This window comes from Tachyglossus aculeatus, chromosome 19 (genome assembly GCF_015852505.1).
Source record: "Tachyglossus aculeatus isolate mTacAcu1 chromosome 19, mTacAcu1.pri, whole genome shotgun sequence".
NCBI lineage: Eukaryota > Metazoa > Chordata > Mammalia > Monotremata > Tachyglossidae > Tachyglossus > Tachyglossus aculeatus.
In genome coordinates this window covers 3,156,354-3,177,001 of record NC_052084.1, presented here as the reverse complement: position 1 = coordinate 3,177,001, position 20,648 = coordinate 3,156,354, and the positions used below count along the sequence as shown (strand labels likewise).

Here is a 20,648-nt window from a genome sequence, read left to right as displayed (position 1 = left end):
AGGGAAGACAGGTGTAAAGGATGATAATGATGAATTATGAGTGACAACTGGTCTTGAAGGCAACCAGCCAAAATAATGCTGATAAAATAAGCCACGTTGTCGAAAGGAGGCTTTTCAGACTTCTCCCTGCTCCATGCAACCCCCCTGAGTATGAAAGGTACGGAAATGGAAGATTATGGTTCAGGAATGGAGAGCATGCTCAGAGTTCAAAATAATCAAACTTCCAAATTAGAAACCCATTTAACTAGGTCGTAAGACCTCTGTGGCAGTGATCAGTTGTTTTCGCTTCTGTTGTACATTCCCAAGAGCTTACTACAGTGCTAGGCAACCAGTATGCGCTCAATGGATACCGTTCAGTCCATTGACAGCATTTATTAAGTTCTCACTTTGTGCTGAGCGTTGCACTAGGCATTCGGAAGAGGACAGTACTGTAGAGTTGGTAGACAGGTTTAATGCCTAAGGAGAGCTCACGGTCTAGAATCTTGATTGATTTCACCGCTGTTTGATCGACTTGATTTGGGAGTGGACAGAATTCGAGAAACAAGTATTTCCGTAACCGTCTCACTCTTCATTTTTTGCAGATAAAATATTGGCAAATACAGTTAGACCGGCACCGATTAAAAATGTCCAAAGTTGCTGACAGGTAGGCCTGTTGCCACATTGCTGGATTTCGTTTCTTGATTATCTTTTTTTCTGAGAGAAAAACCGAGAGATGTAGAGGAAAATGAACCCAAGAGGAAAGGAGGCGGAGTTACAGATGGGGCTGAGAGATAAGCAGCATGGGTTAGTGGAAAGAGCCCGGGCTTGGGAGTCAGAGGTCATGGGTTTTAATTCCAGCTCTGCCACTTGTCAGCTGGGTGACTCTGGGCAAGTCACTTAACTTCTCCGTGCCTCAGTTACCTCATCTGGAACATGGGGGTGAAGACTGTGAGCCCCACGTGGGACAACCTGATTCCTCTGTATCTACCCCAGCACTTAGAACAGTGCTTGGTGCATAGTAAGCGCTTAACAAATACCATCATCATCTTCATCATCATCATAAGCAATTGGAAACACATGAGTAAAGTCAGAAAAAAATGATTATTAAAATGACAAGATGATTGTCTTTCCCAAAAGAGCACTGTTTGCCAGTTCTGACACTTCAGGACACCAGCAATTCCCAGTTTTAATAATAACAATAATAATAATAGTAGTAGTAGTAGTAGGAGTAGTATCTGTTAAGTGCTTACCATGAACCAGGCACTGTGCTAAACACTAGGGTAGATACATGGTAATCAGGGTGGACACGGTCCCTGCCTCACATGGTGCTCACAGTCTTAATCCCCATTTTACAGGTGAAGTAACTGAGGCCCAGAGAAGAGAAGTGACTAGCCCAAGGTCACACAGCAGACAGGTGGCAGAGCCAGGATTAGAACCCAGATCCTTCTGACTCCCAGGCCCGGAAATATTAGATGGGAATTAGAAACAGACAGTGACTCTCAAGGAGCTCCCGATATATAATAGTCATCATCATCAATCGTATTTATTAAGCGCTTACTGTGTGCAGAGCACTGTACTAAGCGCTTGGGAAGTACAAGTTGGCAACATATAGAGACAGTCCCTACCCAACAGTGGGCTCACAGTCTAAAAGGGGGAGACAGAGAACAAAACCAAACATACCAACAAAATAAAATAAATGAAATAGATATGTACAAGTAAAATAAATAAATAAATAAATAGAGTAACAAATATGTACAATTTAGTCCTGCCTGGCTTCCGTGATCTGACTGGTTCAGGCTAGCCCTGCCCTTGAATCTGGGGAGAAAATCACTTCATTTAAGTGAAGGAAGATGGTCAGCTCACCCAAGATTGGAAGAGAATTGATACTTAATGGCCTCATTCATTTGGAGATCATGATTGTGAGAAGCAGCATGGCTTAGTGGATAGAGTATGAGCCTGGGAGTCAAAGGGACCTGGGTTCTAATTCTGGTTCCACCACCTCTATGCTGTGTGACCGTGGGCAAGTCACTTAACTTCTCTGGGCCTCAAAAACCTCATCTGAAAATGGGGATTTAGACTGGGAGCCCCATGTGGGACAGGGACTAGGTCCAACCTGATTCCCTTGTATTTACCCCAGCATTTAGAAAAGTTCTAGGCACCTAGTAAGTGCATAAAAAGTATCATTATAATGATGATGATGGTGATTAATTAACAGTAACCTGAATTTGAATAGTACTTTTTATTTTTACAAGAAGCTTCACTTTACTTATCTCATTTTATCCCCCCAACACCCCTGGGAGAGACGGAGAAGTCGGTGGTATTTTCCTCCTTCTACAGAGGAGGAAATGGAAGCTCAAGGTTTTTATTTAAATGCTATTTGTTAAGGGCTTACTATGTTCCAGGCTCTGTACTAAGCCCCAAAGTGGATGCAAGCTAATCAGATTGGACTTGGTCTGTGTCCCAAATGGGACTCACAGTCACAATTCCCATTGAACAGATGAGGTAACTGAGGCACAGAGAAGTTAAGTGACTTGCCCAAGGTCACACAACAGATAACTGGCCAGATTCCAGATTAGAACCCAGGACCTTCTGATACCCAAGCCTGTGCTTTATCTACTAGGCCATGCTGCTTCTCTAAATTAGGTGTTAGGATTAAGGTGGCTTGGATCAGTTGGCAGAGCAGGGATGAGAACCCACATTTTCTCACTCTGAGTCTGTGCTCTTTCCGCTAGACTACACTGAATGTGGCCTTTTTGCCGTAGAGGAGCAAAAAATGACCCCTGAACATTTAGCGATGAAGCCCAGCTCGATATTATAATCCAGGGAGAGCGAGAATTCCTCAGGAAGGCATCTTCATTTAGTGCTATGGCCCCACCCGGAAGGCTCGGGGGCACCTGCTAACCCATGATGTTTTGCCTTTCCCAGTCTGCTAAGCTACACCGAGCAGTACGTGGAATATGATCCGTTTCTAGTGCCACCAGACCCCTCAAATCCCTGGATGTCAGACGACACAACCTTCTGGGAGCTGGAAGCAAGGTGGGTCACTTCCTTTCTCCCTTTTCCCGCCAGCAGCCAATAGCCGCCGGTTTTGTCCTACGCAGAGCTCCAAAAGGGCAGTGAGGTCTCCTTCTTGAAGGTGTTGATCCTTGACAAGGGGCTCAAGGGAAGTGGGGAAGAGGACAAAATGTCAAGACCACAGTTATGCGCTTCAGTCTCGGGGTCTCCCTTTACTTGGGGGTGAGATCCTTCTTCCTTGGCCCAAGGCCTGAGTGGTCAGTAGCGTTGTTAAGAGCATCCGGAAGCATGTTAGGAAGACGAGATGTGGTGTCGCTTTAAATCCCAAAACCATCCCATATGTCCCACGTCTCTCCAATTTGGCCTAGGGCTCCTAAATCCCACGAGACCCCACTAGAAATCGTCATCCTTCGGGGGTGTAGTGGGAGGGACCCTTGGTCTCTTCCTTTCACCTTTATCTCCTCATCTTGCCTCGGGAGTAAAGTCCAGAGAGCCCCAGTCTTGCTTCAGAAGTAAATCGGAGCTGAGGAAGATGGGTACAGAATGGTGTGAAGGCGGCGGGTGTGTGTGTATGTGTGTGTTTATTTCATTTCTCAGCAAAGAGCCCGGCCAACAGAGAGTGAAGCGATGGGGTTTCGGCATGGACGAGGCACTGAAGGATCCCGTGGGCAGAGAACAGTTCCTCAAATTCTTAGAGTCCGAATTCAGCTCGGAAAACTTGAGGTAAAGATCTTTCGGCCTGTTTCCTTCCCACCGGTGGTAGACACTCTCTACTGGGTGTATGAGGATCTTCATGTTGGCAGGAGATACTGTAAAGTAAGCTCCTTATTCATTCGATTCATTCAGTAGTATTTATTGAGTGCTTACCATGTGCAAAGCACTGTACTAAGTGCTTGGGAGAGTCCAATAGAACAATAAATAGGCACATTCCCTGCCCACGACGAGCTCACGGGAAACAGCGTGGCTTAGAGGAAAGAGCATGGTCTGGGGAGTCAGAGGACGTGGGTTCTAATCCCGGCTCCGCCATTTGTCTGCTGTGTGACCTTAGTCAAGTCACTTAACTTCTCTGTGCCTCAGTTCCCTTATCTGTAAAATGGGGATTAAAGACTGTGAGCCCCACGTGGGACAACCCAATTACCTTGCATCTACCCCAGAGCTTAGAACAGTGCTTGGCAGATAGTAAACGCTTAACAAATACTATCATCATCATCACTATTATTATTATTATTATTCTTGGCAAGGATCACGTCTACCAACTAAATTGTTTTGTCCTTTCAAGTGCTTAGTGCAGTGCTCTGCACCTGATAAGTGCTCAATAAATACCATTGACTGATTGATTGGTGATTCACAATGTGGCTCTTGTTTTTGACTTTGGCGACTGGCACAAAAACCGAGATTTTTCTGGTGCTGCTTTAATTGCAGCAAGGAGTTCTAATGCGTAGGACATCAAAGTGAGTCATTCTGGGAAGAAAGACTTGTTTCCTTTCTAATTACCTTCTTCTAAGTTGTCTCCCAGATGAGTGTATATCCCAAATGATTGCCGAATAATCATGCAAGTGAAGAACCCACCCAAGGTGGCCTTGGCATGCTGTAGTGGAAAGGGAACCAGATGGAAGATTAAGAGGAACTGCTTTCTAGTCCTGGCTCTGCCCTGGTCTGTTGGATGACCTTGGACAAGTCACTTAACCTCTGATGATTATTATTTCCTACAGCACTGATTATTATTGCCCAACAGCACTTATGTACATATACGTAATACCCTCATTTCCGCTTCTCCCACTCCCTTCTGCATCATCCTTGCATTGGGATTTGCAGTCTTTATTCACCCCTTCACTGAGCCCCACAGCACTTATATATGTGTCCATAATGTAATTATTGATATTAATATCTGCCTCCCCCTTTAGACTGTAAGCTCTCTGTGGGCAGGGAACACATCTACCAACTCTGTGATACTGTACCCTCCCAAGCACTTAGTACAGTCCCTTTCACATAGTAAGCTTTCCATAAATATGACTGATTGATACTCCAGATGCTTTTCGCTAATACTTTCACTGTCTCCCCTCTAGAAGCCCTCTAGACTATCTGCCCGTTGTGGGCAGGAAGTGTGTCTGTCCCAGGGAGCTTAGTACAGTGCTCTCTGCTCCCAGGAAGTGCTCAATAAATATGATTGAATGAGTGAAGGAAAGAAGCCCACAAGTCCTTGTTCATGAAGGGAAGGGAAGACATTGTTGGAGAATCTTTCTTGTTGTCTGGGCGGCCAGAAAAGTCCAATGAAAAATTGTGTCTATCAATCAGTGGTATCCACTGAGCGCTTACTGTGTGCAGAGCACTGTACTAAGTGCCAAGGAGAGTACAATATAACAGACACGTTCTATATCATGGTCTAACTCTTCTACCCCCTTGGCTGCAGGTTCTGGCTTGCCGTGGAAGACCTGAAGAAGAGAACGATCCGAGAAGTTCCCACTAGGGTCCAGGAAATATGGCAGGAGTTTCTGGCTCCGGGAGCCCCCAGTGCCATTAACCTGGACTCCAAAAGCTATGACAAAACCACCCAGAATGTGAAAGAACCGGGACGGTACACTTTTGAAGATGCTCAGGTCAGTGTTTAACCAGGAGCTTCAAAGGACTAGGTAGTTCTCTAATCGTAGCCCGTAGTAGTAGCAGTAGTTGTAGCGGTTACAGTGACAGCAGTAGTAGTAGCTACTCAGTTGTATTTATTGAGTGATTACTGTGTGCAATTATACTGGGAGAGGATAAAAGAACAGTTAATAGATATATTCCCCACCCATAGCAGTCTAGAGGGGGAGGCAGACATTAATAGAAATTAATAAATAACAGAGATGGACATAAGTGGGGTGGGGCTGGGCAGGGGGATGAATAAATGGAGCAAGTCAGGGCGCCGCCACTGAAGGGAGTGGGAGAAGAGAAAAGGAGGGCTCAGTCAGGGGTGCTAACTACATAATAATAGGATGAATAATAATAGTAGTAGTAGTAGTAGTAGTAGAAGTAGTAGTAGTAGTAGTAGTAGTAGTAGTAGTAGTAGTAGTAGTAGTAGTAGTAGTAATAGCAACAGCTAGTATTAGTAGCAACAGCATTTATTGGACAGCATTGGGTGCAGTGCATTATACTAAGCTCCTAAGAAGTAAACCCAGCAAGTGACATATTCCCAGCCCACAAGACACCTTATCTTCATTCATTCATTCAGTCGCATTTATTGAGCACTTACTGTGTGCAGAGCACTGTACTAAGCATATGGAAAGCACAATTCAGCAACAGAGACAATTCCTGCCCACAATGGGCTCACAGCCTAATATCTCACCCCTCAGGGTGTGCTTGGCACATACTAAGCACTTAATAAATACCAATTATTATTATTTGAGATGGCAAGTTAGCCCCAAAAGGAAAAACCCTACGCACTATGTGCCAAGCATTGTACTAAGCTCTGGGGCCTGCGCAATACAATCAGATCAGACGCAGTCCCTGTTCCACATGACTACGGGGAGGGAGAACAAGTACCAAATCCCCACTTTACAGGTGAAGAAACTGAGGCTCAGAGAATTGAAGTGATTTCCTCGAAGTCACCCAGCGGGCAAGTAGTGGATTAAAACCCAGCCCCTCTGATTCAAAGTCTTAACAAATACCATCTCTAGACCATGCTCCTGAGATTAGTTCGAGCCCTGGACCAAACTGCACGAATCAAAGACACTTAAAGGGGCTTCGTTGTTTCGAAATTATTTCACAGACTCTAATGTGTGAATTTTATAAAGGTTATGGTCTATATTAAGGGCTTACTATGGGCTAAGCAGTGGGACAGAATCAAGAAAAGCAAATCAGACGCAGTCCCTATCCCAACCCTGGGTTCCTAATGTAAGGGTGGGAGAGCATGGATCTTATTCCCACTGTACAGATGAAGAAACTGAGGCACAGAGAGGCTAACGGACATGCCCAAAGTCTGGCAACAGGCTAGGGATGGAGCCTGGATTAGAACCCAGGTCCTCTGACTCCCAGACTCACACTCGTTCCCCTGAGCCACACTGCTACCCAGGGAAGGGTGAAACTACACCTCGCCTCCTCTTTCCCAGTTTGATTTTTGGAGTTTCCAGACTCAATTGCCATCCTATGATCCAACAGGCAGTGAGTGGGCTAGGAGGTCACCTGAGGAGTTTTTCAAAGCTCTGCTAGACCGGCCACTTCTCCTGGCTATGAAAGGGAAGAACAATCAGGAGATCTGAGAATCAAGTCCCAGCTCGGCTACTGCATGCTGTGTGACCTTAAGCAAACCACCTAGCCTCTCTGATCTCATCTGTAAAGTGGGGATAATAATACCTGGCACTCCCTACCTCACAGAGGTGCTTTGAGGACAAAATTAATGTGAGAGCGCTTGGAAAAAAAAATGAATGTGCTCTGCAGATTCAGGGCAGCAACAATATCAGGGTGACCAGTTCCCAAAGTCATGACCATCTAGCCCTCATCATCTCACACTAGCTGGGACCCCGTTTATTGTTGTAATCTACTTTCCCAACCACTCAGTACAGTGGTCTGCACACAGTCAGCGCTCGAGAAATACGACTGAGTGAATGAATGAACGAATGAGGTCATGAAAGGTTGTCAATTCCTTCCGGGCTTCCCCAGAATCCTTTTGCACCCAAACTGTTGTTTATTTCTAGGAGCACATTTACAAACTGATGAAAAGTGACTCCTATCCACGTTTTATACGATCCAGTGCCTACCAGGAGCTGCTACAGGCAAAGAAAAAGGTATTGGTTCTTTTGGCTCTTTTCTTTCCACAGTACTTGGTGGTGATTGTCTTGCTTAGTCTTATCTGCCAGGCCTATCTTTTCTGCTGGATTTCTGGTAGGTAGAGAGGCTCACAGTCTCCAAGAGTCTCCTCACATCTTCCCAATATGATTTCCCTTTTTTTGTTTGTTTTATATTCCCCTGCATGTGTATGTGTGCCTTTTAGAGTTTATGACCGACTCCTTCCATTTCATAGAACGCCTCTGGGCCCCAGAGCCTTGAAAGGAAAGGGAGTTGGGGGGGATAATCAAGATATGAGGAGAAAATCGTCAGATTTTTTCACCCTAAAGAGGGTTAGCTCTTCTGCCACCCACCACGGGACGCGTTTGTCCCCGTATCTGAAGCGAGGGTAGTCCCCGCGGATTGTACGGCATCTCGGTTCCTCCGGTGTTTCGGGCGGGCTTCCGGTTGAAGCATCAAGTCATTAATCGATCCGCCGATTCTCATTGGGCGGGATTGCGGTGTAAACTAGCAAAGATGAGCCACGCTGAACTTGGGGCAATAAATGAGATTGCTTTGCATTCATTCAAGTTAGAAGGTCATTCCACCACCCTGAAGTTCATTCCTCCCATGAATACCTAGTCTTTGGAAGGCTAAAGGTTGGACTTGTCCCTTTTTAAACGTGGATCGGGAGATGCTTCTAGATCCTTTCTGACCTCTCTGATACCAAATGATATGGACTGACAGCCGAAAAACAACCCAAGCCTCTTCTCAGCCCGCAACTGACAAGCCCTATACACAACCGACAATCACCTACAGCTACACAGAACTGTCATTCAATTCTGCTACCATGGCAACCCATTGCCCAGTGACAGCAGGGCTTCAGAAACAAGACCGGCTTCCTGTCCAGAGACTGACAGAGCGTGGTGTCATTGGGACATCAAGACTTAGACCATCTGAAGTTTTATAGTGCCATTATAGCCTCCGACCTTCTTGGAGACCGTGAGACCCCTGCACTGACAATCAACGCAACTTCCAAATTTCAGAGCAGTTTCACCAAACACCGTCTCTGTGCCCCGTTTAATGTCACGTGGGAACACAGGGCCTCAGCTAACGGTCCAACATGGGAGCAATTTTTGCCCTAGCTACTTTTCCCTCAGGGAGACCTAAGGAGAACGAGCGACCAAACAAAGAAGCAGATCCTCAGACCATGCGCGTAACAGTGGACAGCAGTGAGACCAAAACAAAAGAAAGATCAGTCTGGCATTCTCCTGTTGGAACTGAAGTAACTTTTATAGAACCAGAACTTCGAAGCGCTCAGCCCAGCAGGAGGCAGAAATGAAAACAGCTCCAGACACAACAGGGAATAAATACAACAGAGCACTAAAAGGACAGTGGCTGCGTTTCCCATGAGCAAAGGACTGTCAGTCATACATCAGTCATCTGAGCCACATTAGCCCACACTGACAGAATCTTACCGGACAGCGATCTTTATGCTAAAACCATAACTTTGTGTACCTCTTTGTTGTTCGGGCTAGTTAAGATCTCCAATGTACGGTCACTTGTATAAACTGGCAAAAAGTACTAAATGGAAGTAAAGTGTGTTGTTTCCAAAGACTTACTTTGGATAGTGAATTCTGAGAAAATTCTGGACAGCCTCCGTTCTGTATTTGAAGTCTTCGGGTTGTTGAAATGCAAGTACATTCACACGGACTACACACTCCCGTCCCTCGTTCACTTGTTTTCACTTGAGAATCAGGCCAGTTAAATCTGTAAGAAGAAAGCTGTTTGGGGGAAATGTTGTACTGCCAAAAGTCCCCCCATCCCATGATGGGAACTGCAAACTCCATTAGCAACTCTCTACATCCCCCTTTTGCCTTTTTGATTTGTGTCTTGAGCTTTCTGTTGCTGTCCTCCATTCATCACCCTTTGTTTTCTACTCTATCTTTTCCTTGTTTTCCTTCCTTTTGGTTCCTTTTCTCGGTTATTTTTTCCCCCTCATATAAGTTGGAAAACTCAATGGATCGCCGAACATCTTTTGAGAAATTCACATGCAATGTGGTAAGTGTCTTGCAGTAAGCCAGACGAGGCGTTGTCCCTTCCAGACCTCACCCTCGTCCCTTTCCTTGGATGTCATGGCAAGATCGAGCCGGGGATGTGGCACAACATCCAGTTTTTAAGGGGGGGGGGAAAGGGCAGCTTCCTACTCAAGCTCCCCTCCTGTCTCATCTCCCTTGTAGTGATTTGTGTCACCAAGAATAGGTGGAAATCCCCACTTTGAAACGAATACTTTTATGTGGCCCTTCAAGAAGCGTGACCTCTGTCATCAAAAAGGAGAATTCCCAAACTTGTTTTTTCCAACCTTGGGAAGACCTCCTAAGATTCCTCCCAGATATTTGACGTAGGAAGGCCATATGTTCCCGTTGTGCTGTGTTCCCCGCCCCGCAACCCCCCCACCCCGAGAAAGACCCTTTCTCAGACTTAAGATGATAAAAAAAAAAACCAGGGCCCTTTGCCCAGCTTCTGCAGAAGTGCGAAGTTTGGGAGCAGAGTTTTGGTAGCTCCTGGGAACGTTAACCAGGGAAACACTAAAATCTCGATTTGGAAATCCACTGCGTACAGCTGGATGGAAGCTTCGTTTTTCGCCCTAACCAACTCCCTACTCTGTCTCACAAGGTCCAGGGGTGAGGTGATCCGACCGATCGGTTATGCATTTTGTACCTTTGGGTGATTCCAACTTTGTGCCGGCTCAAACTAAAGCAACCAACGCATTTATCTTTATAGGGCAGAAACATCCCTATTTTCCCATGCCATAAAAACTGTACACCAACAATGAGGGCCAGCACTAACCTGTTATGAAAAGAGGTAGAACAATCTTGGTTTATACTCGAGTTTGTCATGCATCATGTGTTGAACCGTGCGGTTAGTACCATGTTGCCCGTGTGTTTGTTGTGGCTTCTGCTGTGACAGTTTGGTGGAGCTATGTGTGTTGAAATGGAAGTATATCACCTTCAGCAAAGATAATGGTTTTTGTTTTTCATTTACCTGAGGGGGTTGGGGAAAGCAGATTGGGAATAAATCGGTAAATATTGGGACAAGAGGCTCTAGAAGTTTTCCATGTTTTGATAAAAGTTAACCCTCTTGCCATGTTAAAGGGCGGGGGCGGGTGAGGGTTGGAGGGGAATCCTTCACCTCTAGTAGAGTTTGTGGGGTAGATTCGGGGTATTTCAGGTTGAAATTCAATTCCAACTCTGACGTGCCTGGGAAGAAAATCACTCTGGAGGAGGGAAGAGCTGAACTCAGAGCCTTAGGACCCTCGAAAAGCCTTTTGAAACAAAAACCCCAATTTTTTGCTTGATGATGATGTCACAGCATGCTGCACTGTGATGTGTGTATTATTGTCGGAGACGGATCTGTATTGAGCCTTTTCAAATCTAGTTAACGGTCAGACTTTGCGATTGTAATTTTGTAATGGAAATATAAGAGTAAAGGAGACCGATGCAGGTGCCTGAATCTTTCCCTTGGTACTTGGACCTTAAGTCAGGAATTTAAAGAATTGGGATGGTCAAATTGGAGTGTCTTCAGTGGAAATGGTGCTGTAAAGAGAGAGTCTGCAGGACTTTAGCAGGGCACTGGGGAAAGGACTGTGCTTATCGCTTTTCCTGATGTATTTAGACTAGAGAAATGGATTCTGAAGGGCCAATCCATGGATGATTTATTTTGAAAGCATGGCCTCGTGGAAAGAGCATAGGCTTGGGAGTCAGAAGATCTACTTTCTAATCTGGCTTTGTTGATTGCTTGCAGTGTGATTTTCATTGAGTCACTTAATTTCTCTGTGTCTCAGTTTCCTCAACTGTAAAACTGGGATTAAATAAGTACCTGTCCCTCCTCCTACTTAAACTATGAGCCCCAAGCAGGTAATGGACTGTGTCCAACCCATTTAACTTGTATCTCCCCCAGAGCTTCTAACAGTGATGACACATACTAAGCGCCTCACAATCATAATGAGTTTACAGTCTAGAGGGAACTGCAGTAGTTGTAGTAATGGTGTTAGTAATATTGCTTCCTGTGATTGATTTTAGTGCAACCCTCTATGTTGACTAACATAGAGCTAGCAGTCAAATAACCCAAACCAACAGGATCTCCAGGATCTTGAATTAAATGTGACTGATCTAAGCACCTAAAGAAAACCGTGGATCTGGGCAGACTTCGAGGAGAGCCTCGAAGAACTCTTACTGAGTTGCACTGCACCTGCTCCAATACTAAAGGATTTAAGAGAAAAGAAATTAAGTGCTTCCTGGAATTTCCCCCCATGAATACCACTGCTAGAGCCAGTAGACAGGATGAATTAGGATTGAAAACTCCACCACAAGTTGACTGTTCTCCATTATGTGTTTCAACCCACCTCAGCTATTATTTCCTTAATTGTGTTTGTGGCCCTCCATCATTCATTCCTTCATTCAATCATATTTACTGAGCACTTATTGTGTGCAGAGCAGTGTACTAAGCGCTTGGAAAGTACAATTCAGCAATAAAGAGAGACAATCCCTGCCCACATTGGGCTTACCCTGTTTGATTGGAAGTGTCTGGGGAAGTCTGATTTCCTAGAGTGTGATGTATGCTAATTGCCATTTAAGTTCACTCAAACCCAGACCTAACATGACAGGACAGAATGCCGGAGCCTGAGTCAAACATTCCGACTTCCTCGCTTGCCTCATCCAGCAATTAGCAATGTGATATTCGCCCACCCTATATGCTCCCATTTTTTAAATCTGCAGTCCACTAGACTGTAAGCTCATCACGAGCATGGAGCGAGTTTACTATTTACATTGCACTGTACTCTCCCAAGTGCTTAGTGCAGTGCTCTGCACTTCACAACCTCTCAATAAATACCCCCATTAATTGACTGACCTGCAAATCTCACAAGGAGATTAGCGGGCTCTCCGTGCTCTGCATGAGAGTCCTGTGGTGGAATCTTCTTGGGGTCCATGAGACGATTTTTTTCTGGAGCCTAAGAAAGCAGAGAGAAGAAAGTGAAGGAAAGTACAGCAGAAGCAGGAGACAGAGTTTCCGCCCACCTGGAGTTTACACTCCCATGGTGTGTAGGGCTAATCTGTGTCAGGTGTGTCTGAAGGCACGGGTCCACGGATCCTAAAATGCCCAGGAAGCCCAAGACCACGGAATTGCTCGAGGCGAACCCTATCTTGAAATCGTATTAGTTAAGCGCTTACTATGTGTCACACACTGTTCTAAGCACTGGAATAGTTACAAAGTGGTCACGGTCCCTGTTCCACATGGGGCTCACAGTCTAAATAGGAGGGAGAACAATAGGACTGAGGCACAGAGAAGTGAAGTGTGTTTCCCACACAGCAGACCAGTGGCAGAGGTGGGATTAGAACCCAGGACCTCAGAATCCCAGGCCCATACAGTTTTCCCTAGGCCACGCTGCTTCTCATGGTGTTCTATGTCAATGCTTACTTTCACCCAGTTTCTCTACTTCTGTAGCCGTTCTTCATTTTTCCACAGCCAGACTCTCTCTGTCTCCACTGTTTTTCACTTGCTCACTGATCTGATGGCTGGAAGTGCCACAGTAGACAGGGAACATGTCTACCAACACTGTGGTATTCTCCTAGGTGGTTAGCGCAGTGCTCCGTATGCAGGAAGTGCTCAGTAAATGCCACTGATTAAGAGAGAACAGAGGAGTTCAGAGACCTGATTCCTGCCCTGCAATCTAAGTGGGAGAAAATGGGCAGTTGCAGAAAAGAAATAGGGGATCTGAAAAGAAAGGCCATGGTACGTCTGAGGTATCTTGAAAATGGATTTTTCAAGTGCTAGGCATTTTTGGTTTCCTCATTAAAGTTTTAGGATCCCTCAGGCCCTAGTCCACCCCCTCCGCACATCCCGAAAGGCCTCTGGCCTTCTAATTTGGCAAAGGTACTACCTCTCAGCTTCCACATGGACTTTAATCCGAGCCAATAAATACAGCCTTCTCCCTGCAGCACTATCTATTTCAAGGATTAAACGCCTAGGTGGGGAGGGTGAAGAAGTTGATCTGTGGCTCTTCGCCGACCTTACAGCTATAAATTCCATCACCCTCCTTGTCTTCATCTTTCAACTGGCCCAATCTCTCCCATGTTGCTATGACCTCCTTATTCAATCATTCTGTAGTATGTGCTGAGAGCCTATTGTGTACTGAGCACTGTACTGAGCGCTTGGCGGAGGACAGTAGAGTTTGTAGGTGTTATCTCTGCCCTCAAGAAGCTTCCATACTCTGGCAGTTTGCCCTACGACCCTCATGCCAGAAAAATAACCAGGGTAGTTTTTTGTTTTTTTTTTTAATCCAGCCAGTCCTGGACTTGGAGAATTTTGTATTTTAAAATGGTATTTGTTTAGCATTTACTATATGCCAGGCCCTGTATAAAGCACAGGGGTAGATACAAGATAATCAGGTTAGACACAGTCAGTGTCCTTCATGGGGCTCACGATCTTAATCCTCGTTTTACAGATGAGGGAACTGAGGCCCAGAAAAATGAAGCAACACGCCCAAGGTCATGCAGAAGACAAGTGACAGAGCCGGGACTAGAACCCAGCTCCTTCTGACTCCCGGGCCTTTGCTCTAGCCACTAGGCTACGTTTCTTCTTTCCTGACATAGAGCAAATTTTCAATAAGGGTTTGGAAACATCTCTGTTTGTGCCACTGTCCCTGTACCGGGTGGAAAGTGTGATGCTTCAGATGATACAGAGACGTTGAAGGTGTGAGATTTATCTGGGTTCCAAGCTGTTTCCGTGCTGCTTTTTTTTAGCTGGACAGTCCATCTGTTGTCACTCGCTCTCTCTGGATTACCCCATCTCTTTGTGGCTTCTGTTCTGTTTGGTTTCCAGTTTTCCAGAATTCCTACTTAACCCTTCTCTGCAGGTTTCTGTTTTTATTGCAGGCTATTACGGCCCGAAGCAGGAGGAAGTCGGTGTCCGTCTAGGTCTATGAATAGAGAGTGCTGTGATTCACAGTGGTAAACCCATTGCCCCCAGAAATTGTCAGGCTTTCCCTCACCAGCTTTGGAACCTGAAATTTAGACGTTCTGCTCTAAAAATTCCTCTTTTCCAACCTAGCAAAATTAGCAAGGGAACGTACCCCCTGCTTAAGAAGTATTGCCAAAAAGGACGGTGACCAGATGGCTGGAATTCGGATTTTTCACCTCTTGCTGCTATTGCAGCGTATTTCATTTTCAATAAAAATCACTTTTGGTATCGTGCCCATGAATTCTGGTCTCTGGCCCTTTTCTAGAGCTCGTGCGGAAAGAACTGACCCCTTTAAGGAAGCAAACACGTCTGATGCCTCCCCCTGCAATCCTCTTTAAATGGGGAGCCACCTGGGAAGCAGAGATCACAACTTATTTATGCTTTTCATTACTCTCCCAGGCGCTTAGTACAGAGCTTTGACCGTGGTAGGCAATCAATAAATATCACCTAGTGAACAAACGAATGAACGGAGAGCATGGTTTTTGAAACAGGAGATAAGCCGTAGAAACCCACAAGGTAACCCATATCCTGTAGACTGTAAGCTCCTTGCGGACAAAGAATGCATCAGTCAACTCTCCCAAGCACTTAGTACAGTGCTCTGCACACAGTAAGTGCTCAATAAAGTACCACTGATTGAGCGAGGAATGTGTCAACCAACTCTGGGTGCCGAGCTGAGTACAGTGTTCTGCACTTTAAGAGCTCAGTAAATACCGCTGATTGATTGTGTGATTGATATGTGGAATGGGCTGAATTGGATAGGAATTTCCTTGGCCTAGAAGGAGTTTATGTGTTTGCTTTTCTGTCTGCACTAAAAGTACTGTCTGCCTCCCTGCTGGCTCCAGGATTAAAATCCAAGTGCTGCAATCTATGCAGGGGAAGAAATCATCTGCCAAGCCAGAGACATTTTATCAGGAGTTCATCTTCAATAGGAATAATAATAATAATCATACTTGTTAAGAGCTTACTATGTGCCAAGCACTGTTCTAAGCACTGGAATAGATGTCAGTTAATCAGGTTGGACACAGTCCCTGTCCCATGTGGGGCTCCCACTCACAATCCCCATTTTACAGGCAAGGCAACTGAGGCAGAGAGAAGTGAAGTGACTTACCCAAGGCCACACAGCACACCTGTGGCAGAGCTGGGATTAGAACCCAGGTCCTCCTGACTCCCATTCCCGTGCTCTAGTCAATAAGCCACGCTGCGGCTTAGCCTTAAACCGTATCTGAATATGGACTTTCTGCCTGAGATGTCCAAATTGGAATGGCCCCATCTCAGCCAAATAGCCTCATATTAGGCCTTAGGGGCACCTGACTATCCATTAAGTAGTAGCGGTATTTTTTGAACACTCACTGGGGATGACTTCTGCAAGCCTTTCTGTTTCATTTTAGGGTCCCCCGTCAGTGATAAAAGAGAGTCAACCAATTCCAATCTGCAAGCCAGATCGTGGAAACTTTAGTATCTTTCCACCCTCCTTAAGATTCATGAGGTCATTTGGGTGGAAGGAGCACAGGCTTGAAAGTCAGAGGTCATAGGTTCAAATCCCCAGCTCCTCCACTTGTCTGCTGTGTGACCTAGGGCAAGTCACTTCACTTCTCTGTGCTTCAGTTCCCTCATCTGTAAAATGGGGATTAAGACTGTGAGCTCCAGCTGAGACCGGGACTGTGTCCAACCTGATTGCCTCGTTTCAACCCAGTCACTTAGAACAGTGCTTGGCACATAATAAGTGCTCAACAAATACCATGATTATTATTATTATTATTATTGTTAAGGTGATTATGCTGTTTGTGGATTGTTAACCTCTCAGAGGTTGATGATGAAACCTTAATATCACACTCCCATTCTAGCCTAGACAAAATGAAAAGGGAGTTCTGATTCTTGAGGCATATCAATCAATCGTATTGATTGAATGTCTGTTGTGTGCAGAACACTGTACAGAGCACTGGGGAGATGGGGAGAGTGCATCAGAATTGACAGTCAGTATCCCCTCTAGATGTAAATTTGTTATGGGCCGGGAATGTGTCTGCTTATTGTTGTGCTCTCCCAAGTGCTGAGTTCAGTGCTCTGCACACAGTAAGCACTCAATAAATACGTCTGAACGAAGGAATGAATCCCTGCTGTCATTACAATGAAGGACAGGTGATGGACTCTAGCGTCATTTACGGAAGGATCCATACACGCCCATACAAATATGGACAGATGTTTTTTCATGGTAAAGTCCAGCATGGGTGTGGTCTTTTATTCAAATTTTATTCCAATTCAAGAACAGTCAACTAGACTCAAGCTAACACTCCCACCTCCACAGATTTCTTCAAACCATCAAAAAAAATCAATCTATCTGTGGTATTTATTGAGAGCGCTTACTACGGGCACAGCACGGTACTCAGTGGAAAGAGCTTGGGCTTGGGAGTCAGAGGTTGTGGGTTCTAATCCTGGCTCTGCCACTTGTCAGCAGTGTGACTTTGGGTAAGTCACATCACTGTGCCTCAGTTGCCTCATCTATAAAATGGGGATTAATCTGTAATATGGTGAGCCCCACGTGGGACAACCTGATTGCCTTGCATCTCCCTCAGAACTTAGAACAGTGCTTGGCACATAATAAGCGCTTAACAAGTACCATCACTATTATTATTACTAATCATTCGGGAGGGCATTCATTCATTCGACTGCATTTCTCCAGTGCATACTGTGTGCAAAGCACTGTCTTAAGCACTTGGGAGAGTATAATACAATAATAACCAGCCACATTCACTGCCCACAGTGAGCTCAGAATTAGCAGTCACGTCAGGAGAAGTTTGTGAGTCTGGTGGGAATGGACGTAATTCTGGCACATCCACAGGAGTGGTTGCATCCGATGATTTGGGGTGGGGGCTCCTTAGCCCGCTGAAGTTGGGGTACATGCTCTGTGCTGCCTTGAAGGTTAAGCCGGATCGCTTTATTCCAATATTCTGACTTCCAGCTCTGCAGAGTGCCATCACCATGTCCCTAGGGCCCAATGATGAGCGGGTTTGCAGTGATCATGCCTCTGTTTTCTGTTTCTTTCTTCCTTTTTTTTTTCCTTTTGTCTCTCTATCTTTTCCTCAGGGGAAACCGCTCACATCAAAGAGGTTATAACCGGTCTAGTTCAGCCCTACTAAAAGGATCTCGTGTTGTAGCATGGAAGCAGGCTTGAGTCATTATACATACATTGTAGCTCATTGATTATGTGGAGCAGTGGACAGGACGTTTGCATGAACCGAGGACTTGTTTTCTCTTGCGTACACTAAGGCATTAACGACTCTGAGGGACCTTACCTTCTCGATACCTCCATTTCAAAACGTTGTCTGCTCACCTCCTCCTCCATATCAAGCTGGATTCGTGTCTTTTATTTTCCTACAAGTTCAAGTATGGTGGAAACAACAAAAACATTTCAGAGAAGCTTCTGCTAGGCCCACGGTTCATTCACGAAAGATATCGTCCATCGCACATCCGGAGGAAATGTAAAAAGACCATATAACTAATAAATATCCATAGGGCATCATATTTACTGGAGAGTAAACTAGCACAGAAAGTTTCATTTCACCGATGTATTCCCAGTTGGAAAGAAATCTTTGTCCTTGTCTGTTGTCTGTACAATTCTCCGTTCACGTTTCTTGCCTTTATTTTTATACCATATTTAAAGAAAGACACCTTTTTTCTCCAAATGTATTAAAGTCGATCCCTCCTCTGTAAATTTGTGTATGTTTATATTGTCAGTTTACCTTTCATTAAAAGATGCAGAATCTCGGTTCTCTTCGTAACTTTTGGATTTCGCTGCTGAACAGGAAGGCGAACAGATCCGCAGCCTTGGAAACCGGCCAGCTTAATTCTTCTGTTATCCAGAGTGAATCCAGAATAGGATGTTGGATCGGGATTGGGGAGGGACCAAGGCAGGAACAAGACTGCTGCTGTTTGGGGTGGGCACTTCCATGTTATCTGATCACCAGATTCAATCCTGAAGCCGCTGGGAGTCAGAAGGCCCTGAGTTCTAATCCCGGCTCCTCCACCTGTCTGCTGTGTGATCTTGGGCAAGTCACTTCACTTGTCTGTGCCCCAGACAAGTTAGAATATACTGTGAGTAGTGTGACTAGTGGAAAAAGCCCAGGTCTGGGAATCAGGGGTCCTGGGTTCTCATCCCATCTCTACCACTTGCCTACTGGCTGACCTTGGGGAAATCACTTAATTTCTCTGTGTGTCAGTTTCCTCATCTGTAAATGGGGACAAAATGCCTGCTCGCCCTCTCTCCTTCCCTCTTCGAATGTGAGCCCCTCATGAGAAAGAGGCTGCATAGAACCTGATTATTTTGCATACACATCAGCTCTTATTCATTCGTTCATTCAGTCATAATAATAATTATAATGGTATTTATTAAGCACTTACTATGTGCAAAGCACTGTTCTAAGTGCTGGGGAGGTTACAAAGTGATCAGGTTGTCCCACGGGGGGCTCACAGTCTTCATCCCCATTTTGCAGATGAGGTAACTGAGGCACAGAGAAGTGAAGTGACTTGCCCAAAGTCACACAGCTGACAATTGGTGGAGCCGGGATTTGAACCCATGACCTCTGACTCCAAAGGCCGAGCTCTTTCCACTGAGCCACGCTGCTTCTCTCAGTCATATTTATTGAGCACTTACTGTGTGCAAACCACCGTACTAAGTACTTGGGAGAGTACAATATCACAATAAACAGACACATTCCCTACCCACAGCGAGCTTACAATCTAGAGCTACATAGCACAACGCTTTTTTTTTTAATGGTACTCGTTAGCATTTACTATGTGCCAGACATTTGTACTAAGCACTGGGGTAGAAACAGGATTTTCAAGTTAGAAACAGTCTCTGTCCCACACGGATATTACAATCTAAATACCATTATTGTTATTGTTATTAGTAATTATTTAGATTGTGAGCCCGTTGTTAGATAGGGATTGTCTCTGTTGCTGAATTGTACTTTCCAAGCGCTTAGTACAGTGCTCTGCACACAGTAAGCACTCAATAAATACGATTGAATGAATGAATGAATAATTATTTGTAATACTAGTACTAATAATAAGAGTGAGAGCGAGAGTTGAATGAGGCAGCTAGAAAAACAGGGAAGGTCCCGAGAAAAAAATCAGAAAATTGGGAATCTATGAGGAAAAATAAAGGAGTTGGGTTTTTTATGCACAAGTTCGGGTATCCAATCCCCAACTCCGGAACACGTAGGAAGGGAAAATACAGAGATGAGACGAACGTCTCGGTGAAAGTAAATCCTGCGTTTCCTCTGTTCCCTTTTCTCGTTGCATTCTTCTCCGGTTAAAGCCCATCAGGACAAGAGCACGCAAAATCTGGCTTGACACGCCCGACATTGGAGCTCACCAATCAGCCCATCAAAGTTTCATGGGCTCATGAATGATTGATCTGAAACGGTTAAGAACATCGAGCCATCGGCTAATCGTGTTTGTTGATTAATTCATGCCTGCCCTTCAGCCTGGAGGGTTAATGGAGAACATGCGTTCGACCTAACTGCAAGAAGGAGGAAGAGCCAAGCGTGATCCTTCTCCAAAGATCATATCCGGAATCTCAGGAACAATTCATGAGGCGGTGGAGAGCCTCAAGATTTATGAGGCGCGACGTGGCCTAGTAGAAAGAGCACAGGCCTGCGAGTCAGAGTAATGATAATAATAACGATTGTATTTGTTAAGCGCTTACTGTGCGTCAAGCACCATTCTAAGTTCTGGGGTAGGTATGAGCTAATTCATTCATTCATTCTTTCAATTGTATTTATTGAGCGCTTACTGTGTGCAGAATGTTGTACTAAATGCTTGGGAGAGTTCAATATAACAATAAACGGACACATTCCCTGCCCATAACGAGCTTATGGTCTAGGTTGGGGAGACAGACA

At 45.1% G+C, this 20,648-nt stretch overlaps 1 protein-coding gene across 6 annotated transcripts in view; it reads left to right on the top strand.

Moving 5' to 3' along the window:
• The window catches only part of RGS7 (regulator of G protein signaling 7), a 143,751-nt gene that overhangs the window by 111,035 nt on the left and 12,068 nt on the right, over positions 1-20,648 (top strand). For 2 of the 6 annotated variants that reach the window (XM_038760823.1, XM_038760828.1), the window contains 7 exons: positions 582-643; positions 2,905-3,015; positions 3,592-3,717; positions 5,405-5,591; positions 7,662-7,751; positions 10,516-10,596; positions 17,833-18,515. In XM_038760823.1, coding sequence (XP_038616751.1) covers positions 582-643; positions 2,905-3,015; positions 3,592-3,717; positions 5,405-5,591; positions 7,662-7,751; positions 10,516-10,590 — 651 coding nt within the window. In that variant the 3' untranslated portion in view covers positions 10,591-10,596; positions 17,833-18,515. Of the gene's footprint in view, positions 1-581; positions 644-2,904; positions 3,016-3,591; positions 3,718-5,404; positions 5,592-7,661; positions 7,752-8,478; positions 9,349-10,515; positions 10,597-14,236; positions 14,271-17,832; positions 18,516-20,648 lie in introns of those variants that run through there. The other 4 variants (XM_038760824.1, XM_038760826.1, XM_038760825.1 and 1 more) reach the window with 4 other exon arrangements.